Genomic DNA, 27,119 nt, shown 5'->3' with positions numbered 1-27,119 from the left:
TGTGACTGAAGTGTTTTTTATTCCTCTTTTGTTAACTCATCACTTTTGGGAAACTTGGCGCAGCATTGGCTCCATCTGTGCGTGTCAGTGTTTCCTCTCAGCACAAAACTAAGCATATTTGTAGCACAGACCCCCGACTTTGTGCATGTGTGCTTTTGAACAACAGAAGCTTGATTTAAAGCAAATTCCTATGAAATCTAAAAACTTACCTCTTTAGTTTTATCCATCGCCTTCAAAATGGCAACATTCAGGCTCTCCAGAGATGAAAGTACATTGAGATACTCCCCCAGGTGCTCAGAGAAGTAATCTAATAGGAGACAGAAAACAAGCTGTCAGTGTCGTTGTAAAGTCATGACAGTCATGACAGTTTGGAGACAAACTCTTGTATGTTGCCATGACGGATTCCAATTAAAAGAAGGCCATGACAAAGGCAGTGAGGTCGTAGACATGGGTAAAAATAGCCATCTTTAGTTTTATTAACAAGTCGAGATGGAAGCATTTGATGTTCACATGTCAATAACACTCAATGCTCCCCATACTGTGTTGATTTACCATCATATTAATCACCTCGTCTTATAACAGTAGCTCGGCCACGTACAGTTGGTGAGAGAAGCTTTAAGGATTAATTTGAAATCAAAAATAAACAACTGATAAAGAAACTCCTCCAAATGCCATTAATATTAAAACGTATTTAAATAATCAAGGTAATTGTGTGGTGAAAGTGCTTAAAACCAAACCAGGAAAACAGAGAACGACTTAGATCTTAGACCGTTCTTAATTAAAAACCTAATTTTACTACAACCAGAGACTGTACTCAATGTGCACTCACATATCCAAGGCTAATGGATCAGCAACACCTTTTACACTGCTCTCAAGATTCAATTAAGCTATCCACCTGAATAACACCTCTTAGAAACACATGGTCAAAAAAGAAGACCACGGCACGACTAGTGAACTAAATCTGAGACAAGCGGAACATTCTGTCATGGAAAACAGTCAACTTCTATTGACGTCAGATGGAAAAGATGCCATTTCCATTCAATCAATTATGCAGAGGTTTTATTCTGGGTACTATTGGTATTAAAGGGTCTCTGCCCCATTTCTTCGCTTCATTCAGGCCATCTGACACTCACATGCATTTTTAAGTTGCTAAAAATGAGGTCAATAGATCTGTGCCATTTTATTTTTCTGTGTTTTTCAGAGTTGTGGATGGTGGTGGCGGTGTTGTTGGTTGCAGTATATTTTAGTACTTTTTCAACTCCCAAAATATCTAAAAGCAGAGAAGAAGAGAGGAGTTGAATGAGACAAGTGATACCACTCTTGTGTCTGTGCAACACATTCTCACCCCAATGCATCAAATACTGCAGCTAAGCTTCAAACTATTATGCTCTACGTACCCCTCTGCCGTCAACATATGCTTGTGACGTGACTGTCTTCCCAAAATGAACTCCTGTTTTCACATGAAGTTAGGTTAGGCAACAAAACCACTTAGTTTGGTTTGGAAAGAGTGCGATTGACGTTAACTTGACTGACTTACAATTTACGTGACTATGAGTCACGTGACAAACCACTCACGTGAATCATGTGACTAGCGACTCGTGTGACCAAAAAGTTAACGTTTACTTTTAGTTTTCACGCTGGACACAAACAGCGGTCTCCTGGACGAAAGCACTGTGTCTGTGTGATAGTTGATAGCTTCGGAAACCTCCCCTCCTGGCACCTTTCCGATATCTCCCATAACTCTATGATGGCTTATATCGTCCTTTGAGTGTGGCCATTCTGATCAGCTTTGGACGATGGTGTAAGCCGACTCTAAAACGTACAAATAAACGTGTTATGTTTCATTTGGCCCAGCGTTAGTCTGGGACATCCCCAAGGTGTAAGCTGCCTTCGCCCAATTTCAGCTGGGAACGGCTTCACCCCCCCCCCGCGAACTCTGAAAAGGTTAAGTGGTTCTGGGTAGTGGATTGATGGATGGATGGGAGTCTCATTTGTTTAATTCGCGCTAAAGTCAAGTGTGAAAACAACACGTTGCACTGTTGAGCCGTCTCCATCTGTTTCCAGTATTTATGCTAAGCTAATCTAACGTTCTACAGTCAGTTTTCTCATCAAGCACATTTACCAAAATGTGAAAGTATTGCTTGAAAGTTTTTCCATGCTCACTTAAAAATATGGACCCACAATAAGACAAAGATCACTGATGTTGATAAAGAGAGCAGTTTTACAGAAATTAAAATACAACGACAACTTATTAATCAGACAAAGCACTTTCCCACCAACCTGATAGCTTGCCAGTATCCAGATTGCTGTAACACAAGAGGAGATAAAGGTATTGAGAAAATGAATTATGGAAATTCAAAGTCTGCTAGATAAACTGTGTGGCTCCAAACGGTGTGAATGTTACAATATTAGCCCAAGAAGGACACAGAAAAGACTGCAGTGCTAAAACCACGTGTGTAATATGAACAGCTTAGAATATAGTTTTCTTGATAGAAAGACTGCATGTTAAAGCAATATCGAAGATTTTTATTGAAATAAATATCTGTTAAGTCACTATCTATTGTCATTGATGAAAGTATTATCCTATTTATATACTTGATGTCTGTGGCCTAGAGATTTTTCTACTTTATATAAAAACAAAACATGGAACTTTTTCTGAAAACGGCCATGTGTCAACAAATTGCATTTTCTTTTGAACTCGCTCCACAGTCATAAAAACATTGAGATAGACACGTCCTTTGTCTACCATGTCTACATTGGAGACTTAATTGTTGCAGATATGAAAAATCCCTGTGTTGCTTTACTGGCACTGTACGGGTCATTTTCCCTATCAGATGCAGACGATAAGTGTGTAACGGCTTGTGTTATTAGAAAGCTCACACAGCCTCTGTGGTAAAAACAATGCTTGTTTTTTTTTGTCGGTTGTAAATTTCCATTTTGATAGTAATGAGTGTCGACACATCTCTGTTGCAGGCTATCATTACAATGAGCAAAGACAATATATTTTCAATGGAGAGGAGTATATTGTCTCTGCTATGTGACTTTTTTTTGTTGTCTCAGAAGTGATATTATATAATTAAAAGTACTGTTATTCAGCACAAGAGTGTACTTTAATTAGGCATCAGAGCTCTGTTCATGCCAATTGCCTCAAAGCTTGGAGCGTGGTCACAGAGGTCTGAGGGCTGGTGTGTCCCATCGGTCCCAGCGTAACAGCATGTCCAAAAGCAATTTATCACACAGTGATGGAAGAACTGGCGCCACAACAAAACATTAAAAGCATTAAAAGCAGAGTTGTTATTGTAGCCAGACACTATCCTCACTCTAATTGGTTCGGTGTACAAAAGAAAAACATACAAAGTAAGCTAATCGATGCATCTCATTGTGCTCGTGCGTGGGTTTGTTTATGCTGGCAAGTGCCGTCCTGTGAGACTAACACAGAGACTTGACAATCACAGTGAATGTATTATTTCACCTGTGCTGATACAAAGGATTTGACAGTTACAAAGTCCGGCTCAGTCTTTCAGCATTGGTCCGTAAAAAAGAAGCATGTGATGAAGAAAAAAAGGTTGCAAATGTCTCATGAATACAAATCTTGAATCTCGCAAAGATGACAGAGAACTGGCTTTAAAGAAAGGATAGCAAGCATCACATATACCACGACAGGGGAGAAATGGTCTTTTCCTCTGTGGCTGCAGTGAGTTAAACATCATCTGCAGACCAGTGATTTCAGCAGCAACCCTCAGGCGCATTTCTCTGATTGAAATTGCGGGCGAGTAGGTTTTGAAGTGGCTGGTACAGTCCACAGTATTTGATGTCCAAAGGAAGGGGGTAAACATTCATTCAGCTTGCTTGAGTTTGGCTGCAGGGCTCATTTTTTACTCAAGACTCCCTCCAGCTGTGAGACATTTAGCCTGTAACTGATGACTTGAAAGGAACACATTAACTGTGTCTTTGAGCCTCAGACACTTGCTGTTCAGTCTTTTTTTCTGCTTCTTTCTAACTGTGAAAGGCACACATTTAATATAGCACTTGTAGAAATAAAAGAACAAAACAACTATTAGTCATTTTTCACCATGAGGGATTGAAATCAGAGCTAATTTTAAACAACAAAAACTCACTTATTTTGTCGGCCATCTATGGAGAAGAAAAGCTCCTGCAGCTCCTCGGTAGTCAGGATGCCATCCGCGAAGTAAGCATTGAACTCCTCAAATGACAGCTTGCCATCATCTGAAACACGGAGTACAACACAAGAACAGGCCAACATCAGTACAGAAATAACTACAAATAATACTAATTATAAGGGGGTGTAACATGGGTGTGTGGCCTCTAGATCGTAAAGTGCTAATAATCGGCCCTTGATCTTTAAAAAACATTCTCACGCGAATCATGTTTTCAATTTACAATCACATAAAAAGACACAAAACCAGTAAATGATCCCACATCGAAGCGCTGGAACCAGAGCGAGTTTGACATTTATGTCTTGGTTATAACAATTAACCCATCAACCCATCAAGTACAAAGTACAAAATTCATTGTTATTTTATCATTTCTACAGCACTAATTAGTGGCATGCCCTTTAACTTAGAAGTCAAACATTATCTCAATGTTATGCTGGATGTATAAGATGATGACATCCTGTCTCACTGAAATTGTATTACTACAACAACTGTGCAGAAACATTCCACAAACTATAACTTTAACATGGAAGGGGCCACATATTGTCAGCAGATTGGGGGTTTTTTTCTCCCTCTATTCAAACTAGTTAGCTGTGAGCACAGCTTGTTGTGACAGACAAGGCACAGAAAAATCAGCAGCATGAAGATGAATAGCTCGGTTGTCGTCTGTGAAGAAGAGCTCCTTTGCGAGCCTCCGACTGTATCAGTCTGTCTACTGGCAAAGATTATAGATCAGTCAGCAGTTAGTCTGGCAGAGAGAAAGTGCTAGATGTTTCAGTCCTCATACGAGAGTCCACACCAACCGATAGATTGGAGTCTGTGGATATTTCCTGAGCCACGACAGACACTCGAGCAATCAGAAGTATGAGTTGGACACTCAGTCAGTCAACGCGTGAATGCACAGAGTGATAAAGTGGTCAAGATGACACACAGACAAATGCGTAGGACTGTACTGAATCCGACAAACAGACTGATTTTGTCACAGAGGGTCTCAGTAGCTGTCTCTGAGACAGAAAAAGTCCTCCAGCCATGTCATTGCTGCACCCATTAAGGAACCATCACCGCTCGTGTTCTGCCCTCTGAGTGCAGGACGACTGTTGGCTTCACACTTCACTGTTGACTTGAGCAATCTACCCAAATAATGACCCCGTCGACACAAAGACGAGGTAAAATGAGAGCAGGTTAACATGCCATGGAGCGCCACTTGGCTGACACAGCAGAGCTGAAAATTCAAGGGCAAGCTTGAAGACCATCTGTTCAGCTGGAGCCTCTGTGACGCCGCTCATCATCACCTCTGACCTCTGAATGTGTAAAGTGCTGGCACTTTGTCTTGTGTTCTCTCTTTTTCAGATCGTCTTTTCCATTTTCATGTATTGTTTATTTGAAAGGGACAGATGCAATAAACATAGATAATTGCACGATTGTCCAATAAAGTGGAGCATTTAATAGTTACTACTAATTTTCAATGCCCGTCCTTCAAAATAACAAATATAAAAACATGTTCACAGACTACAAAGTTCACATTGCGAATGATTTGTATTTTTGAGCCATGAAGGGTCATTTCTTTTGTGCATGCTGGGAACAGACTGAACTGTCCTGGGGCACAAGGAGAACATTATGTTCATTCTTAAGGTGAAGGCAATCCTGTTAGTGTGGCTCCATCTTTTTCTTGAAAATGCCCACTTAAGCCTGGGAGTACAAGTATACGGTGAACACGTGCTGAAACTCTTTAGTCCATGTTCTTTGCTTTCATCATTTACTGAAATGGCAGCAAAACCCAATCAGCAATATTATGCACTATAAGCACGGTAAGAAGGCAGAAGCTGACTGCAGTCATTATTCGTCCTAAAGCATCCTTTATAATGACGCTATAAAGCATCCTTAGCAAACTATACATTATTAACAAATATTTATCCATTATATAAATGGCTCTAAAGCATCCTAACTGTATATTTTATAACAAGATTTTTTGGGAAAGCTATTTTCATGCAATAATATCGTACTTTTTTATGCCTTTTACACTCAGTTAATGCAGTTTAATTTTGATGCCATCTGTAGTTAGTTTGTGGATCTGAGACTAAAAACCCCTCCACATATTTGTCCTTTCTCGGAGTGTTGCATTTGGAAGGATTCCTACATTTGCGGTGCCAAGGCAGCAGTTATGCTCAGAAGTGACATTCTTGATAATGAGTTTGATGGATGACTGATGACTACCAGCAGTCTCTTCAATATTCACTTTGACAGTTCTGGGTCAAATGTCTTCCTCATGACAGGGGATGGCTGCAACAAATACACAAGCCTGCCCTGGGCATCTATGTGTCTTACTTCCTCTATTATTAGAAAGCTCTATGATCCATACTTGTCACTCTAAGGGGCCTTGTCACCAGGGGAAGCCTTTTCGTGCAGTATTCAACGCTCCGCGTTTGCACGTGGTTAACGTTGTGAAATGGTGGCGGTTGGGTTTAGATCATGGTTTGGCTTAAAATAAGTGCGCTTGTAACGTAAGCTTCAGACTTAACGTCATGTGACTCAGTGACCTATAGCGTCGCATGACATAACGTCGTCAGTAAAAGTCTCTACATTTTGGGGTTTTGCACTGGACACCAACTGAGTCCCCTGAGTAAAAGTCTCAGGTTTGATTGTCCCTTCCAACAAAGGGTTATTCAGTTGGTTGCAATCTGCGACCTCACCGCAAGACGCCTCTAAATCCGACACGCTGGTCCTTTAAATGTCAAACAGCAATCCTGCTTTTAATCTCACCCAGATCCTCCAGGGATGGTGGTGACAGGTGGATGGCATTAAAAGCATCAGAAACTTGAGGATCCACCGTCAGATAAGGGGATTATGTGTTTGCTACATCAAGACTCAAACCTGTTGGCCTCCTCTCAATCTGTATGCATCCTCGCATCTCTTTTGATGACAAAAGGGAGGATGGGAGGATGAAGGAATTGATGCAGCGCTTATTTGCCAAATAGGACATCCTTGTTCAGTCGAGCATCATTCTGAAGAGATGTTTATCATTTATGACACTTTAAGCAGCTCTATTATTTATCACCAGGCCTGTATTGGGTGCACTGTTCTGCACAGATTTGTTGTCTTTCACAGAATAGTTTCTCATGTTTTGGGGTCTGGACCCCATATGAGGTCACTTGATAACCAGAAAGAGTCAAGGGAGATTTCTAGAATTGATATTTTGATGTACTTTGATAAACATTTCGTGAAGCAAAAGCTGCCAAAATTAAACAGTTCATCTTTCTCTCCCTCACAGCTTGCGTACACTCAGAAAATGTCATGTAGCGTTGCATTTGAAACTGTATTTGTCTCAAACGTATCACTACATTTATTCATCCTGCGACAGTCCTATCAGAGCAGCCACAGTAATCAGTTAGTAAACAGATTCCCAACCCAAATGCCAGCTGATGCCTCGAGATTGATAAATCATTCATGCATGGCCCAACAAAAAGGAACACATGTGGGTTCTCTAAGTAGATCACAGTTTCCAATAACACTCCTAATATACACATTATGTACATTATGAACATAACCTTTGAAGCATTGCTCCTGTCGTGTTCCCGGTTAATGTGAAGCTATTCCTGGACCATTTTCAGGGAACAAAACAAGTTTCCTTGTAAATAACTCAATCATAGTCCGCAAATGAATCATATCTCTGCATCAGCAAATGTCATTGACCTGGTTTGAAAGGAAACAGGAGCTACTTGAACAAACAAAATACCTTTGTATGTCTTGTTCATTGAAAATTAGACCTAAAACTATTCATTTTCTCGACTGTTAATTTTTCATGTTATCAAGCGCTGTTTCTTTTTATTTTTAAATAGAATGTTTCTGACTGAAAATGCTAAAAAAAACACAGAAAAGCTCAAAGGCTAAACAATACTTTATTTTGAATGCTTAGTGATTCATAGGATCAAGAAATAATTCAAACATCACACCTTGATGACTAGAATCCAAAGCAGTAAGGAAAAATGAGACTTAAAACCTAACCATAACCAGTTGTTTTATCTAAAAAACAACAAACCGCCAGTGCGTAGAGCACAGATGTGGAAGAGAACATGTGCACAGCAAGAAAGGCATCTTCTAACTGTGTGATATCCTCCTTTAAATGGAACCAAAATCTAAGTAGTCAAAGCGTCATACAACAAATTGCTTCACAGGCAATTCTATTAATACAGCAAAATAAAGGTAGCTATAAATCATACTTGAGCCAAAAGCAATGTGCATAAATTGCTTTTTAATACTCAGGCAGAAAAAAAATGACTGAAGAATTTCAAGGTGAGAAAAATGTTTCCATAGACAGACTTAGGCTGGTGAAATGTGCTTATTCTGCAACACAGCAGGACACAGACAGCTCTTGTGTGGCCTTTTCTCCTTTAAAAAAAAAGTAAATACTCTCAACAAAGTGCTCACAAGACCAGAGTCAACACGAACCAAATGAGTAAGTGAGGAAGTCCTGTAAAGTAGGGCACAAAGTAGGCCGCGCTCTTATCGCTCCAAAGGTTAGTCCCATTGCTGCCTCTCCTAAGTGGTTTATAAATTCCCATAAATGCATCACAGCTTCAAAAGCAACCAGCATTGCTCAGAGAGTTGGGTCTTGTTTCTATTCTACTACTGTACACCCAGACCATTGCAGATTCTGGTATTCTTATTACTGATGCTCTACATAAGATGTGTTCCACCAGGCCATCTGTGGGGAAATCTGTGATATAAGCTGCCTTTGCATATCCATATCCTGATTGAAGCCTCGGCGCTGCTTTTAGATGGCATATCATACTGCTTCTCGATTCTCCACCACTCACTAATGGTCTGAAGCTCGCTGGTCTTTTTCTCCACGTTGGAGCTGCTGTCAGGAAAGAAGCGAGGTTCATTAAAAGCTGAGGAGAAAAAGAGGACATGATCTCTTCAGCTATCACACTGGAACGTGTGTTCTATATTTATGGGAAATATGAATATCAGGATAAAGAACATCATTTCCCCAGTACATTTGAAGTTCATTTTTGTATAGATTGACCTGCTTGTTAAAACTAAACTTTAAATCTGCATAACAATTTCAAACAGGGTTGCTGATCTGTGACCATTTTGCCAATTAGGTTGTGACGGTTATGTAGGGGGGCTCACTTTTAAACCATTAAAAGTATACGCTTGGACCACAAACCGGCGATGAACATGAACTGGGTTTAATTGAATTCTTCACAGTTCTTTACAATCGGCTCTTATCTTAGAGAAACTCAATGTCCGCTCACTAGCTTCTTCTACAGCTTTCAACTCTATCCGTCTTTGTCAGTGGATGGAGTTCTCTCAGTTGATATGGAGATGGTTTTGTAGACATGCAAGCTCCGTAAGTTAAGTCAATTTGACTTATACTGCCCAAATCAAACATCTCAAAAGGCAACCAGTAGTTCAGGGGTTTACTGACCAGATTAGTACAAAAATCTATCTGGATTGGTTGGTCAGGAATGAAGTTTTATGGTGGTACTAATTCATTCTATTTGGCCCCTTGAGGTCAGTGGAACAACCTCTTAACTCAATACTGTCAAATTATCACAACAAACTTTAATGGCAAATGGCTTTGTAAAAGTACATCTTATAAAATCCTGACGACACATTGTAGTGCTATGGACCTTATCTTTATTTTGTTGATATTACATTACTCAGTCTATAATCTCAGTGGTGTTCATTTCCTTTAATATTAACGCTCCTCTTCCTCTCCCCACCATCCTTTCTCCACGACTGGTGCAGTGATGACGTCTGAACTGAGCTCATCATAATAAAAATCTGACAGCGGATTCGATTGTGTCCGTACCACAGTGGTCCGGACCAATCAGCATCCTGTAAGGAGCTACTGGCAGCTACGGGAGGGGTTTAGGTGTGTGAGGCGCCTTGGTATGATGCTAAATTCAATGAACTTTAACAAATGTCAGCAGCACAGTCTACGCATGAGTTCAACATGGGATCATTTTGTGCCATCATCCCGGCAGGATAGTCTCAACACAGAAAAAAAAGGAGTCAATGACCAACAAACACACACTCTGGAGTACTGGCTCTTCAATTGAAGAAAACCTTTTTTGAGATCAGAACAGCTCATAGTGCATAATCAAGTTCTGTCACATTTGCTGGGACTTGTTTAAATCTGCAAAGGCAAGACAATGAGCCAAGTAAAATAAAATGAGACAGCTTGAGGAAAGGCAAAAAAAGCAATTAATTCACATTCCCAGAATGATTTTTACATCGTAGACTGATGATACATCGCAGTGGAAGAGGATCCAGGGGGTATTGAGACAAATTGTAACTTCAACATACTCCGTTTGATCCCTTGTGATGCTTCTACGGTTTGATCACCATAACTAACAAACCTGCTGTACCCTTAAGGCCCCTCGACACTGCAATAAAAGTCATTCTACAGGACTAATGACATCCTGGTTGCTATACATTCTGAGTAAAGATATTTCAATTTATGACTGTATTGCCTGGACTTTGTACTGTAGCACAAAAGAATGGCACCATATATATATATATATATATATATATATATATATTATGTATACAGTGCCAGTGTGATATCTACAGTACAAGTATGTGGATGCTTATAATGTTGGAGTTTGCCAGTGTATTCTGTGTCATTTCATGCCATATTCTGATTGATTGGTTTGTAGACAAAATCATAACAGCAGTCACATGGTTAGAATTTAGGTCCTACATTTCTGACACAGTCAGAGACTCTTTGTTCGCAAAAAACCTCTAAATTGGACATGACTTTTAGTGCACATAGACGGTGGTGGACACGGTAGTGACAGCTACATTTACTCAAATACTTAAATTACATGAGTATTTTCATTGTATGCTACTTTATACTTCTACTCCACTACATTCTGGAAGCCAGTAATGTACTTTTTACTGCACTACATGCATCAGGCCATTTACTGACTTTGCTGATTCAGAAAAAGGTGGTGGTGGTTTTATAAACCAAACATCCCAATGAAACAGAGGAGAAGAACAACAGTCCCAGGGAAATTAAAAAAGAGCAAATAGAGTGAAAATAAAACTGAAGTAAAGCAGCAAGCTGCCAACTGAACCCCTGCATGTGAGGAGGTACAACACAATCCCACTGAAACCTGATCCTAACAAACATCACAGAGGTTAGTACACACTGCACCAACACATGAACCTGGTTAGGGAAAACCTGGTTAGGGATTAACTTTGGAACTAAATCAACTAATTGATGGCTCCACCCACTGCCTCACTAGACACAGGTGGCCTGAATCCCCTGATGACAGTGATTGCTGTAGGACATGTAGGGAATGGGCATGTGAAAAGGAAAAGGGTATAATTGTTTCGAATTTTTTTAGTTTTTATTTTCAGTGTAATATAAGTTTAGTTGTATTTAGTTTTCAGAGCACATTTGTTTTAGTTTTCATATATTAATGATTAGTTTTACAGTAGTTTTTTTTTATTATTAGTTTTGTAACCAGGCAATATCATTTCAGTTTAATTTTCGTGTTTTTTAATCGTTTTTATTTTGTTTCCGATTGCTAACAATACCTTTTATGGCTTATTTTCATTTTTGTTTTCAATCATTTTGATCTGACAACCACAAATTGCACGGTCCATAAATGCCAAAACTCCCACTTACCTGCTTTAAGGTACTAAACATATTGAGCATGAATTTAAGGAAAATGTGTTAGTCAAAGTATATACTTTACAACAAGATGCGTTTTGTTTATATTGGCAAATAAAGCGATATTATTAGTGATTCACAGCTAAAAAGATAACTTGGCTCCTCCTGCTTTAACATGACTCATATTCATTTGTGAACAGCACCCAGTCATCTGTGTCGACGCTGACAGAGACGTGCTTTATTTGTGTGACACATTCTCAGTGGCAACAATCCAGCATCTTAGCATCATTTTTAATTGGGCAGAGAAACTCTTTGGTGCGTGAGGTGGAAAGGAGCTTTACTTGATGAGTCATTCATGCAAATCTTTTATTTCTCCGCCCAGATTATCTGAGGCATAATAACAAGTCGAAGAATGTGGGGAAACAACAAGCACGTTTTGTCACAAATTATTCATCAGCAAAGAAAATGCGTTTACTCACCGTTTTTGTCTGCTCGGCGGAAAATCTGAAAACATAGAGGAGGGCGGAGATGGTTATTACCTCTAGCCAAGCATCACTAAAGAGGTTCTTGCAATAACTTGGTACGGGTTATTAAGAATGATGAAAAAAACAAAAACATAATGGATGTTTGACGTCTGCTGATGAAGGTAAATTATTCTGCTGCACCAAACGGAAACATGTGAACAAGGGCATTCACAAACACTCTGGATGTCATGCAAGGTTGAATGCCAGTTTATAGTAAGTGTCAGTTGTAAAACAGGTTTAATTATCACCTCTGGAGTGAACAGCAATTTGCTGTCGAAGAGCAAAGAGGCTTCATAGTCAATATGTTGCAAGGGGCCTCGGTCAGGGAAGCGGCTCAGAGGAAAAGCAAAACAAACTGAGATGTTTGGAATTAAGAACGTTTGGTTCGATTGAATTCTATTGAGCTGGGCGTCATGGTGATATTGTTTGTATTGTATCGTAATTTACTGTACATACTGTAGGTGTAAACATTTGTCAATTATGGTGTGTATTTGAATATGGAAGAGTAGTTATTGGGATGGGGTTCCAAAATAAACAATTAACAGAGGAGCAATGGCCACCAGCTTGAGTCATCGATAATGCCCAGAGTACGGATTCAGGCAGGAACACGAGGCCAGCTGCTCTCTTCGAGCACTAACCACCTCCGAGCAGAGCAGTCTATTTAAAAGCTTGACTCCAAGCATCAGTCCCTATACTACAGCTGCTCCTGTTGCAGCTAACTGTATGCGCTGGCCAGCGGCTGCAACTGCAAGCTGTAACCCCACCTCTCCAGTCTCCACCCATACGGGACTCAACAGACCATTTTCACCGAAAGACATGTTCACATGACATAGAGGGGAAAGCACAGGTGCAAGTGATAACATTAACGATGGGGGGGGGGGGGGGGGAATCACAGTCACGTGCCGTGCTAGCATGCATACTGGCTCATTCAGAAGCATAGTTAAATTAAACAGAGGCGTTGTTAGTGTTATTATTTACACATGTGCTCTTCCTGCTTTGACAACTCTAGAAATGTGCAGTTAAAAAGGCCTATTTAAGCTGCTGCTGCAACCTGCTGTCATTTGACACACGCCGATACATGAACTGTCAGCTAAACTTGTAATGACATCAATGTGTTGTTTGTGTGCTGTTCAATTTATTGACATATGTATAATCACTATTAGGTCTGGCTCCTGTCGCTCTATTCTCACCGGGGGGTTTCTGAGATGATTAGCAGGGGAGGCTGCAACGCTGAAGACGGTTGACATTTGTGATAATAACAAGTATGATGACGATGTTTCTGAATGATAAATGGTGCAGGACCTGGACCCCTGAAGAAAGAGGACTATGACAAGGACTGGTCGACTTTTAAGCAAAGCCAAAACACGCTTTGGAGGATCTGTCGCTGATGACAAATGAACAGTGTAATCATTGCTACTCTGATTTTATGACTGGTCTGGAGTCGGCAGGGATTATTGTTTGAATTTACGATGTGTCGGATGATAAAAAGCCCATTTAAAAAAAAAAAAAGGTTTAAACATTCACAACCACAAATGACAGTAAATGAACAACACGGCCTTGCTTCAAGGCAGATGAAAATAAACTTTGACACAGATTGGCTGAGATCAACAACAGAATAACTTCAGTATGGGCGAGTGACTAACACCGGGAGAGCAATTTGTTGGCTGACATGAAAAAGACACAAATCCGTACAATATGGCTTACTGCTGACCATATGAGGGGGTGCCTCCTGGTCAACAGCAGAAAGTTCCAGTTTCCAATTCCAGAAATGTGACACACAACATGGTTTAAAAGACTTGAATGCAGTTTAAAGAAAGAAAAACTGAGTCTATATATATATATCCTGCAGATTTTAAATAAGTCCCCAGTGTAACCATAATCACTAAACCATTTTTCTAGAAAAAAAACAGTCAGTGCACCCAAAAGGCCAATTATAATCATCCACTGGATTGTTAAACTGTGCACACAGGCAACTAAAGTACGGTGGATCAAAGTTGGAGTAGCTCTTGAAAACCAAATAGGTGTTTACAGTTGACAGTTTTAACGACCAGCTTTGTTTTCCTGCTCAATAAGTGGGTTAGATAATTGGACTAAACCGAGGAAACCTGCTTTATTATGAATCCCTGTCAACTGGAGTCCCTGTGACCCAATGTGGCAACATTAAAGCTGGTGGCTACATTGTTGTCGATGGCTAAAATTATGATAATAAAGAGAAGGAATAAAACACAATTGTCCAAAGTCCACATTGTGCAGAGATGTCTTTTCAAAAAGTTAACATTTCAATTACAAAAACAAAGTTAACCTGCGGAAAAAACAGAATCTAAAACTAGAATTTTAAACCACTGTTTAGTTTCAACCTATTCGTTTATACTTCTTTTTTTTTTGTTCAGCAATCACTTATCAATCAGAGGCACAAAATACAATTCCTGTATGATTAAAGCTAGACTTTTGCAAGGAAGCTTTGCCATTAAAATGAAGAAGTGTGATCTGTTCTATCCTATCGATTCTATTTCCAGTGTTAGGCAGCGGTCAGGACTGACGTGCTTGTCAGCTTTGACCTACAGGTTATTAATAACAGCAGAACCTGCCCCTCACTTTCATTTCCCATAGGTCAACCTGCTCACGGTGGGCACTTCTGCCCTCTGTCTGTCAATGTCTGTCTCTCCACAGCTTCAGTCCTGACTAACAACCAGACGCAGGTCATTTTGAAAACCACTTCACAACACACTCATTGCTCTGTATTTGATTCGTCTGTCTAGACTCCAAGGTGACTTTAAAGCTGCGAATTACTGTCTGCGTTTTGTAATAAAGTGAAATACTGCTAATAAAAGCATTAGGGCAGAACATTCTGACCCACCATGTTCACTGCATGAATGGAGCAGCAGTCTTTTTCTTTCCCCTCCTCGGCACTGTTACACATTTAAGCTGCATTTACCCCCCCTCTCCTGCTTGATTCAGTGGAGACTTACAATACATCATCATTTACAGTGAGCCCCCCCAAAAAAAGGTCACACCATGCTTCCCATTGTGCTGCTGTTCTCATGTGGTGGTGGCCGGTGTTAAGACAGAGGGTTCTCTCAGGCTCTGCTGACACATTGTCTTGTGCAGAGCTGTTTAGATGCGTTTGAAACAGGAGCTCGTGATCATATTTTATTGAGTATGTTCTATGTGCCATTTTTCTCGGAGATTCTAAGTGATTTACTGAGATGAATCTTTCCTTCTGTTTCCTCACATGCCATGTTTTTTTGTTGTTGTTGTTGGGGCTTTTTTTTTTTGGGGGGGGGGGGGTTGTTTCTCCAGCTCAAAAGCAGCAAAGCAAGAGCAGAGGGAGAAAAGATGAAAGGGAGGACAGCGACGCGAGAAAATCTGAGCGAGTGCGTATGATGGAGTAAGCCTCAGAAATGAGGAGCCAGTGGATGCACAAAGCAAACGCATCAGAAGAAGAAAAAGCATCAATTTAGATGATAAAACCACCTTCAATGACCGGCATCATTAATTATCCCTGGCCTGCTTTGAACAGGATATTTTTTTTAAGGCATTGCTTTGACACTCACTCTGGGAGATGTTAGTCAAATACTATGAATCTCTGCATCTCTAACATTACTAACTGGCTCATTATCATGTGTAAAGGACTCAATATCGACCCCCTGTTGATGTATTGATCTCTCTCTGTCTCTCTCTCTCTCTCTCTCTCTCTCTCTCTCTGTTGCATGCATGTTTTTATGATCGGTTGGTCTGATGATTTCAAACAATTACAATATTCTTTACAAGGACCGCTATCCCCATCTACTCAGTAATTGTGTGTCATTTTTAAAAGGTAATCTCCAGTAGACCATTGAAAATCAATGTGTGCACTGCAATAATGAAGTTCATGCACTGGCATTATCTGTGTAAATCAATCACCATTGATCTGCTTTAAACCTTCTGCTCCAGGGCACACAACATATTCATTTTAGATGTATCAGCTGTTAGCTCACCTCACACTGTGGGGACTGGTGGAAATACCATGCAAATGGCATATTCTCAGGCTAAAATCAACAACAACAAAAACAACTCAAGGTTGAAGACTAAATGAGGCGGCACTTCCGTTTTCACGGACAATTCTGCCAAACGTGATGTGTCCTCGCTTAGACAAGGCTGTCTGTGTACTGCAGCGTTAGTGACAGAGTATAGACAGAGAGATGTCAGTTAGTAAGAGCTCTGATTTGGACACATCATTGGCCTACTAACCCAGAACATGACAGTATGTGATGGATGGATAATGACTGTGGTGATGGAAAGTTTCTGCTGCAGTGCTGCAGGTGAATCAGGCAGTGGGTGTTGTTATTTTAAACTCCAATTGGGATAGGTGTGTCTGTGTGAGTGTGTACCTCGGGATAGCGCTGGGCAACGTGGGGAAACATTAAATATCACAATATTTATGACCAAAAATCTTGATATCGATATTGTACGATATTGTGCTTTTGATAAATATTTCCACAAGGAGGTTTTTGATTTTTAAATGTGGATGTCATGACGAAGTGGGAAAAGGCAACTCATAGAGCGGCTAGAGCAGTCTGGTAAGTTCAGAGAATGACATCACTTTACTGGAATGCAGCCAAGCGACAACCTTAAGGTGCTGAAAGATGATGCTAACGAGGAAGTGACAAAAACTGCGATTCCTCAAATTGCCAATGATGCTGCGGCCTGGAAAACCTGGAAAGTACAATATTACAACACGTATGTAATATTACCATATCCCCAAATCTAAGACAATATTCATATCACGATATGTCATATTGATACACTGCCCAGCCCTGCCTTGTGAGAAATATTAATGTGATTCTTTTGATAAAACAAAAAAAAGTATATTTCTGTCTGTGTGTGTGTGTGTGTGTGTGTGTGTGTGTGTGTGTGTGTGTGTGGTATCTGTTGTTGCATAACACTTTTGAGAAGTGTTTGTGCAGCATGTCTGTGTGCAACAAAAAGAGGAGAACCCCCAGCAGTCCCTAAACCTGTCCCACTGTGAGAGCTTAATTTATCATGCAGAGGCAGCAGCTGCAGCTCTTCCTCTGGCACGCACGCACGCACGCACGCACGCACGCACGCACACACACACACGAGAAAAACGATTGATAAAACATTTATGTTTTCACTTTTATGGAATAAAAAAGAAAAAAAAGTCGGTATTACCACTCTACACACTCTACACAGTTAGCCTATTCGACAGGACACTGAGAACAACATTGAGAACAGTAAATAGCTGACAGATGTAATAACTTGATGGACAAACACCACTTTGTGCGGTGATGCAGGCAACAGAGTAAGAGAGGCGATGCACTCACATCATGAAAGATAGTAAGCCCTTGTCCGGCGCTGTGCTGCTGCGGCTGCTGTTGCTGCTGCTGCTGAGCCAGAAGATGCTTCTGTTTGGCCGACTGCAGGCACATTGTGATCATCTCCGTACATGCCAGCATCTTTGAAACGCGTTAGAGACACACCTCGATCGGGCGGATGGCTCTAAACTGTTGACGGGGGGGGAGGGGAAGGTGGACGAAAAGTAGCGGCGGTATAGTCTGGAGGAGAGGCAGGCGGGCTGCAGGTGAGACAGATACCAAGTGAAGGCAAAGAGCGGGCGGGGACTCGGAGATGCTCTGCAACTTTGTGCGGAGCTGCCCGAGCGGAGCTGCCAGCCAATCACAGCCCCCTCCCCCTCCCCCCTCCTGCTGGAGCCGCTGTGATTGGCTCGTTTATCTGCGCCGGGCATCTGGATCAGAGCGTTAACTTCATCAGGACCAAATGATCCGTAGCCTCTGATAATGTAAATAACACATTATGCATTAAAGACAAGTCATCTTTCAATGTTACACCAACTTGGGATTTAAAGAGTAAGTTCTAGTAGCTATTAACACCAAATAAGATGTAGTTTATTACATTATAACGTACACTGTATAGTGCAGGAACGTGTACGTTTAATGTATATTTGCAATGAAAGTTTAACGTTGTGAAATGTTTGATACATTCATGTCAAAACAACTTTGAGCTGTAAAATTCCACTAGACTCACTTATATTGGACACTGCCATCTGCTGGATGCTGGGAGTCGGTGTTTTGACCCTTTCTCTTAAAAATATAACCATTATGATTCCATTCCATTCTATTTGTTCTTGCATTGCATTCAGGTTTATTCCTTTTTAAGAATGTTATTATTAATATAATTGTAGTCGTGCCTTTGAGCTGAAGAGCTGGTGTAGCGGTCTGCCGGCATTTAAAGTGGGCTGATAATAAAACGATAGTGTGAACAACCAGATGGCCTACACATAGGGACTATTTCATTGGTTTCTTCTTCTTTCTTATTTACAGGGTTGTTTATATCATCATCATAACCTTTAAAAGTCCCAGGAGCGGGAGTCGAGGGGCGGAGATTCCAGAGCAACCCGCTGTCATTTCCTCTTCCTGATCTTCAGTAAGTTTCACTTTCTCCCTGCTGAGAAGTCAGAGCTGGTCACCGTCAGCAAGCAGTTTGGTCTTCATCTGGCTGGAGCTACACACTACGCTTGTTTGCTGTAAGTCCACTCGAGGAAGTGGAGTGTCTGATGCGGACAGTGCAGCGGCAACACGAGCAGATAAGGTTGGACATAAACGTGTCTGTAACGACAGCTGTGTTTGTCATAACTGCGATGTTTAAACGTCATACATGTTGTTCCACTCCTCGTTTCAGGTGTAATTATGGCCTCTGAAGTTACACCGAGAGTCGAGTTGAAAGAGGGTGAGCGGCTCAACTTGGTTTCGATTGTGTTTCTGAGGTTTCTGACCTAATGTCATGTCACAACATCCTATTCCTAATATATGACATATATCTAAAACACTTATGTTTCATAACTAGGCTACGTGTTGTAGACGAAAGTGAAAGTGTGTCATTGTTCTGATTAGTCATGAACTTACATTCTCTAGTCTATTTATATAAGTACCAATACATGAAAGTAGGGGAGACCCGGGGGCAAATGTAACATTTGGCCAAGTTTTCCTTCATAACTCAACAGCTACTTAAAATAATCATCTTTTGATACAAGAGACATACATGTGCACTAATTCATAATATAACTTAAATATTATAACTAGTAACTAACCCTATAACAGACACATTTATTTTGAAACACCCTTTTACAATGTGTAATGCATTTATTTATTCAAATTCAATTCAAATTATTTTTTTTAACAGAAAAATATGACAACACAGGCCAATGGTCCACAAGTGCTTACATTAGGCCATGTATCTTGCAGCCATGATAACATCTCTATGCTAGCCACACCTATACTTTCATCGGTTGTTGATCAGAATCAGAATCAGAATCATTTATTGCCAAGCTATGTTGCGCATACAAGGAATTTGACATGACGGGTGGTGCATAACATTAAACAATCAACAACAATCAACACAGTGCAAAAAGTAGAAACATATTACAATTTACAGTCAAATATAAAATAAAGTAAAATATAAAATAAGGTGCACAAACGAACAGATAACAGGACTATAAACAAGGTAGATGTACAGTAAGTGTAATGTAATTGGTGTTACATTTGTAACCAATAAATCAGACATAAAATTGATGTTAGTTTGAATTCGCAGCCATGTTAACTTTAGACAGCAGAAGAAGAATACTGTGCATCCAAAGAGTAACTTTCATACCTCAAAATCATGTATTTATTTATGTATTTTTCTTTACTTTTGCCGAGGTTTTCTAATCGTTTCTAATTGGAGGAATTGAGTGTAGTACAATTGCCCCCAAGCCTCCCCTAAAATCAAATGTAACAATGTAATAGTCTTACAGCTGAAACACTCAACATGTATAAAGGCTATAACATGTGACAGAGAGGAAAGTATAGACAATGCACCACGCAGTGCGCCACAGGCAGTGCAATCCAATAGTAACATCCGTCACTGAGGAGAAATGTAGTGTGTTGACAGTAAGCCACGTGAAGATAAGATCTCTTCCCTTGCTCCCTGTGCAGCGGAAGAACTGGCCCTCTCTCTGAGTGAAGCGCTCAACAGTGGGGACGGAGAGGAAGCGGTCCAACTTTGCCAGAAACTGTCCCAACTCTCTGTCCCAGTGTCCGTCAGCATCAACAGTGAGGCCTACCCTCAGGACTCCATAAGGTGGGACACAACCGTGTGTATGCATGTGTCTGTGTGCGGGACAACAACTTAACAACCAAAGTAGTGTCTGTGCGCATGTACCGTATGTATCTGTGTGTGGTTGCTGCTTGATAGAAATGTGAAACTAAGTGGGGTTTGGATGCATATTTAATAGAAAAATCAAGGACAAGCTGGTTCCATTGTTTTCGATTCCATAGGTTGCGGGTCGGAGTGGAGGATGCTCAGTCAGATACCATCATCCCAGTGACTGCTGTGGTTTCTGCCGACATGACAATTGCACAACTTAAAGAAAAGGTACTAACGGGACAGCGAACGCTTACGGCTTTATTTTCGATGCGCGCAAATACTGCACATTGCGCACACGCTTTCTGGAACAAATCTTCAAATCAAGATGTCATTGAATGACCCGCCTGTCCCTCGTTGTGTGTTCACAGATAGGCAACGACTTTGGGTTCCTCCCCTCGCTGCAGCGCTGGGTGATCGGGAAGCGGTTGGCTCAAGACCGGGAGACGTTGTACAGCCACGGTGTCCGTCAGGACGGAGACCAGGTTTTCCTGTTCATCCTGTCTGCCAATTCTGCTCATCTCACACTGCATCAGCACAAGCAGGACCAGGAGCAACAACGCATAGAGGGTCAGTAACAAAACACGCTCGCAAAGAGATCAAGGCTGCTTATAACAGTTCTTTTCTTTGTCGGTTAATCGGTTCAATTCATTTTTGATCAATTAGTCTGTCAAAAAATATTGACTATTGAATCCTGACTCTTAACAACCGGAGTGCAAAGTGAGGAATGCACTGTTTAACTACTATGTTTCCTATGATTTTCTTTCAACAACAGTGCCAATGTAATACCCTTTGACTTTATTTGATCAGACAATGCCTAGTTAATGAGTAAACAAACCGAAGAAACTGTTCAATCATACGATCCAAACGATGTGTTTTTGATTTGACGCAGACACATTTAAATAGGTTCAATACCCGCCTTGATTACAGGTGGAATTTACAAGGGAACTTACAGGTGATATTTAAGTTCAGTGGCATTATTCTTCATTCTTAGGCATCATGGAGTCCATGCAACTTTTACCCAGAGGGCTGCGCAGAGGTGGTGCTGCTGGTGAGAAGACAGCTGCTCCTCCCGAGACTCAACACATTCTTCCTCCTCCTCCTCCTCCTAAACCAGCAGTGCCGGCTAAACCTCAGGTCAGATTACAACCTGTGCATTAGACATCATGTCTGCATTGTGACTCCATGACTGTAGCTAAGTATATCTGTGTTTGTGTGTAGTTTGGCTGGCCCTGCCCTGAATGTACGTTCTTGAACAAACCAACGCGTCCCGGCTGTGAGATGTGTGGAGGAGATCGGCCGGAGGGTTACCAGGTGCCTGACATCTACCAGCCGGACCAGCAGGAGGTTCTTCGAATTCAGCAGGAAAGCCTGGCCATGTTGCAGTACGAACAGGTAACAGTGCTGTTCATGGAAAATCGGACAACTGGTATTTTCTGGAATCTGTTCAGGCTATCTCATCTAAATTTGACGAAACCGGGAACACCGAGACTCATCACAACATACGGTTGTTGTGCGGGGACCAGTCGGCAACAGACCTGCAGCACAGTGCAGCTGGCTTTTTTAAGCACGAGTTGTCTTTGTAGTTGTAAAACTTACATACACAAATATCTGAAACACCTCTCCATATAATGTTATCCAGAACAGCACCTCAATCACTCTGGCCTCAATGAACATTATAGGCATCGCCCAAGTAAATGTAATGGCTGAACAGTCGTATTGGTGTGCACTAGATTGTACTTATTTACACAGAAAAAGTAGCCTCTGAGTGTGTAATAAGTGTTTTGTCAGCTTTGATCACATGGTCAGCCAGCTTAAAAGATTTCTACATTTTGTTCTGTGACACATTTTTTTTTTATCAATATTCCAATTTTGAACCAACATTGTTTATATGTATGATACATGCAGAACCAATAGATGGCCCTTGTGCACTGACAGAGCCAAATAGATAAAAAGGGGAAGTAACATAACAGAGTGAAGTCCAGAAAAACATTGGTGATGCTCATGGAAACTTTTAAAGCTGATGCCAAGAGCTTTTTGTTTCAAGTCTTCAGCGGTTTCACTTTCCGTTCTCTGGAAACAGAGGATAATGGGGGTTTGGTAATTTGTAGTGAATCTCTCTGTTGTTATCGCCCCCCCCCCCCCCCTTTTCCGGGTGACGAAGGCTCAGCAGGAGGAGCGACAGAGGAACTTCCGGTATTTGTTGGCAACAGAAGACAAGAACCTTATCCCCAACACCACAGAGATAGACTGTACTGTGTGCTTCTCTCCCGTGGCGGCAGAGGAGGGCGTCGTGCTCAGAGAGTGTCTACACACCTTCTGCAGGTCTGACACACTGAATGATTAGTCATATGTCGTAAAAATAGCTTTCTTAACGTTTACAATGGCCACATACATGCCTTTATCTGCAAAAATGGGCAAATGTTAGTATTTTAAGTGTTTATTCATTCGCATTTGTTTTTTCCTTGTTTTAGGGATTGTCTAAAAGCGACAATAGTGAACAGTCAAGATGCTGAGGTGTCCTGTCCTGAGAAATGTGACAGCAAGCTGCTGGACCGAGAGATCAAAGCGGTGAGTGAAGAACGAGAAACTTTCTGAAGGTTTCTGGAGGAGGTAGAACTGCCGCACTAGGAAAAGCAGGCCTCTCCAGTGCTCTCCGGGGAGGGCAATCTCGTATCGAGAGATGCTTCAAAGGTTTGGTTCAAAGTGCATGGCCAAAGCTGTAGCACACGGACACGAGGCAACAAACCTTATCAGAAGACCGACGTTTCGATGCCAAGAGGGTCTTCATCAGAGTTAAACAGTACAGAGATTTAGATGATCTTATATAACCTCCCATAATTAGGAACCGATTCAGCACAGGTTGGAAAAATGAGCGCTATCTTTCCAGCCTGTGCTGAATCAGCTCCTGATTAGAGCAGGTCAGAGAATGAGGACTTCTGTGCTGTTAGACTCTGATGAAGGCGTCGAAAAGTTTGTCCTGTAATAAAGTTTGTTGCCTTAAATCCGTTTGCACAAAATCTAAAACACCAGCCCCATCTCAAAGCTGATGGCAAACAGTAACGTGAGAAATAATAATAATTCAAACGGTTTTGTGACCGTGTTCTGTCCCCTTAAACAACCGAAATGACAATCTGGTCAATGATGAAGAAAATGTACTGTATATAATTAAAATGAGCCCATTAGCTTTGTAGACCTAATGTAATATGTCACTGTTTATGTGTGTCTGTAAAAGAAAACGGTGGTTTCTTCTTCTTCTTCAAACCGACCTGTAAAATGTAAGAACTGTGCGTGGAATAGAAGTTATCCATAAAGGACCACGCAACATAAAAGCATGTGTGGGAAGCTCATTGCTTATCTTCATTTTTTAAGAAATTCTTCTTAATTAAAAAAGCAACAGAAAATGGGAGATCTAGCAAGTCAGTCAGTGGGGGTGGAGTTATAGTGGTAGTAAATCCATTATCCAAAACTCTTCCTGGGAGAAGAACACTCAAGTTCTCTAAGATGACAACCCTACAGTATGCACACTCTTACTCTCTCTCTCTCTCTCTCTCTCTCTCTCTCCCCCTGTCCCGACTGTATGATCCTGGATACAGCTGCTCACAGAAGAGGAGCACCAGCGCTTTCTGGAGTTGCGTCTGAGCATCGCAGAAAGCCGCTCCGAGCACAGCTTCCACTGTCAGACTCCCAACTGTCGAGGGTGGTGCATCTACGAGGACGAAGTCAACGCGTTCCACTGTGAACTCTGCGATGAGACCAACTGCATTCTCTGCAGGGTAGTTTTTTGGACATTCACAATGTTAACTGACCCGGGATTTTCTCGCCGTGTAGTAACAGCAGAAGCACCAGACATAAAGGGAGTGTGTGTGTGTGTTTTTGCAGGCCATCCATAATGACATGAACTGCAAGGACTACCAGGATGACCTGCGCACCCGAGCAGAGAACGACCTGGCCGCTCAGCAAACTAAGAAGATGCTGGAGGTAAGGTCAACCTTCTGTGGCACCGTTTGGCAATAAACACTTGTGTGCTCCTTGGCGCTTGTGGATCAGTTTGGATCGATCCACACTGAACACATCCCGTCCTGTGGTTTTGCACCAGTGTACTACTCAGTCAGCCATAAACCAGTACAGGAAGCTTTGAGGGGTCTTACATGTAGCTTCATTACATCCCGGAGGAGCCAACTAAAACAAAAAAAAAATATTTTGCTAATAAAAAACCCATCTCATAGAGCTTTAAATGATTGAATCAAATCTAATGGTATGAAATGAGTCTATGATGACTCATGGATAAAGAGATGGCTTACTGTCTGCACTCGACTTCAAATGCCCGACTCATTTGTTTTACAGGTTCTGCACTGACCCTGACTTAGTTAACTGTACACTTTATATTGTAATATGTGTTTGTATACGTGTGTGGCTGGAACAACACCTCAGGCTCCTTGTTCTGAACACTTGACTGATTCTTTCAGTTTGGTCCATGCTTTCCCAGCGCCAAGGGGTTGTCCTCATAATCTAACATCAACAAGTTTTTTAAAAATCACCATCTTGAATTGCATACTTGTGTAATTCAGCGTTGTACTGTGCATTTCTCACCCTATGGCTTTTCTGCATTTTGATTTGATTTTACCTCCACCGTATTTCAATATAGAGCCTGCTACAGAATGGGGAGGCCATGAAATGTCCACGGTGTGACATCGTCATCCAGAAAAAAGATGGCTGTGATTGGATCTGCTGTTTGATGTGCAAGACAGAAATCTGCTGGGTCACCAAACAAGCTCGCTGGGGACCAAATGTAAAAAAAAAAAAAAATATTCACTCACACGCAAAGTAGAAAACCACTTTTTTAAGTGTTGGTTTAGTATCCAAGAAAATATAACTTTTGTTGTTGTCTCTTACAGGGTAATGGCGACACATCTGGGGGCTGTAGATGCCGAGTTAATCATCAGCCTTGCCATCCCAACTGCCAAAATTGCCACTGAGAGACGCACACTAATGAAGACGCAGAGGAAACACAGATTAACTTAATGCTGGCTACGTGAATGTGTTCAAGACGCTGTACAGGAGTTGTCTTGTCATTGAGGCGCTTTGTAAAAATGATGCAATGTAAATGCTACATACAAGCTATGCAAACGTTAAGCTATATCTTCCACGTCTCCTCCGCTGAGGATTCTAACTTGTCAGTGTGAGATTACCGGGATCTTTTACGATAAAATAATACTTTGTTGTTGTGATTTATGAATGCTTAATGTACATGTTGACCTCTGGCTACTGCTTTCATAGCAAAAACTTTGATGAGCCAGCAATCATATTGCTACCAGTTTAATTCTAAACATTGATAGGAGAAAGCATTTTCTTTCTTCTATAAATATGTAAAACAAAAAGGCTAATACTCAGATTCATAAAAACATAAATAATTCATTCATGTAATTTTTATACATGAATAATTTGACTATTTTTTGCCACTCATGGTTTAGTCTATACCAGCTTTACAGACAAGTGAGTGTTACGATTGCTGGATACCAAAGTACCTTTCCTGAGTAAACTGAACAAAAAGGATTTTTTTTTTTACTCAAATATGAATGTGTTATCTGCACTATAAGAGCAATAGATTTACTTTTGTCGACTAATGAGAAGGATGTTGTTTACATTAAATGAATGTGTTCAAGCTACTCTGATGCACTTGATAATAACTTTAATCCTGTGCATTTATCCCATCATAAGTATTGAGCTGCTGTAACGCGCTCGGGGTTCAGTGTCTCGCTCAAGGACACTTAGACACACAGACAGTAGGGGCCAGGGATCACACTGTCAACCTTGTGGTTAAATCAACACCCGCTGTACCGAATGAGCTACAGCCACCGTTGACAAGTATCAGTTTGAAACATGGCGCTGTAGACAAATAATGTCAGGTATTTGGGACTTTTAACTGGAGTACTTAAGTGTTGGTTATGTCTTGTATCCATGAAGTTTGTTTGGCTCCACCTCCACATTTTTTTAAAGTGACAGGCCTCAACTCTAATAAACTGGAACTGCAAGCATACAGTAGTAGTGTTAGCATTATTGTAACACAATGACATGTGTTAACATTAAGCCCAAAGGAACAACAAAGTGCCAACGCGGCGATGAGCCTCGATGTACAAGTTCTAAGTCTGAGATGTCCTAAAATTGCCGATTTATTCAGACGGAGAATATAACTGAGTAATAACTCGTCCGTGTATGCAGAATCAAAGACGTTTCAGAGAGAGAACATACATATGGCTACTAGACAGGGCTTCTCTGCAGCATGTCTGCTGGCGTGTAGAGACAGTAAGGAATGGGAGTGGAGATGCTTTCTTCTCAGGAACAGAAAGTCCGGAGGAGGACTAGCAGGTGTGTGATAAGAGAGCGGAGAGTTGAAGGCGAGGTGACCGTTAAGAAAAAAACTAATCCTGTTAGCAGGCTGTGGACGTGCAAAAGGCCTCCGTTAAAAATGACCTCTGGGTGCTCAGGGTACATAGAGAGAGAACCACTAATCAAAAGCATTTCTTCCACATGCTCCATTGTTAACATAAATTGACACGACATTGAACATTTTCACTCTAGTTTATTAGC

The 27,119-nt window shown here is 41.1% G+C and overlaps 2 protein-coding genes across 2 annotated transcripts in view; one reads left to right on the top strand and one right to left on the bottom strand.

Annotated features, from left to right (window-relative positions):
- The window catches only part of necab3 (N-terminal EF-hand calcium binding protein 3), a gene marked incomplete at both ends in the record, with an annotated part of 33,074 nt that extends 15,289 nt beyond the window's left edge, over positions 1–17,785 (bottom strand). Inside the window, 5 exons of the mRNA XM_079157152.1 lie at positions 210–307; positions 2,281–2,306; positions 4,119–4,227; positions 12,285–12,309; positions 17,654–17,785. Coding sequence (XP_079013278.1) covers positions 210–307; positions 2,281–2,306; positions 4,119–4,227; positions 12,285–12,309; positions 17,654–17,785 — 390 coding nt within the window. The remainder of the gene's footprint in view (positions 1–209; positions 308–2,280; positions 2,307–4,118; positions 4,228–12,284; positions 12,310–17,653) is intronic.
- Positions 17,786–18,800: 1,015 nt separating this feature from the next.
- rbck1 (RanBP-type and C3HC4-type zinc finger containing 1) lies at positions 18,801–26,560 on the top strand. Its single transcript, XM_079157135.1, has 13 exons — positions 18,801–18,938; positions 19,029–19,076; positions 20,321–20,465; positions 20,663–20,759; positions 20,900–21,098; positions 21,523–21,665; positions 21,750–21,923; positions 22,693–22,853; positions 23,003–23,099; positions 24,125–24,304; positions 24,411–24,509; positions 25,177–25,320; positions 25,427–26,560. The coding sequence occupies exons 2-13, from the start codon at positions 19,037–19,039 to the stop codon at positions 25,505–25,507; spliced, it is 1,560 nt and encodes a 519-aa protein (XP_079013261.1). The 5' UTR covers positions 18,801–18,938; positions 19,029–19,036; the 3' UTR covers positions 25,508–26,560.
- The last annotated feature ends 559 nt before the right edge of the window (positions 26,561–27,119 follow it).

Source organism: Pholis gunnellus (assembly GCF_910591455.1).
Source record: "Pholis gunnellus genome assembly, chromosome: 3".
Taxonomy (NCBI): Eukaryota; Metazoa; Chordata; class Actinopteri; order Perciformes; family Pholidae; genus Pholis; species Pholis gunnellus.
Note: the sequence above shows the minus strand (reverse complement) of the source record. Positions and strands in the feature narration are given on the sequence as shown.

Excerpts from the sequence above, each read along its gene's own strand:
- rbck1 (XM_079157135.1), top strand. The coding sequence starts at position 19,037 with ATGGCCTCTGAAGTTACACCGAGAGTCGAGTTGAAAGAGG. Across the intron at positions 19,077-20,320 it reads GAGAGTCGAGTTGAAAGAGG|CGGAAGAACTGGCCCTCTCT; the intron begins GTGAGCGGCTCA and ends CTCCCTGTGCAG. Across the intron at positions 22,854-23,002 it reads TGTCTACACACCTTCTGCAG|GGATTGTCTAAAAGCGACAA; the intron begins GTCTGACACACT and ends TCCTTGTTTTAG.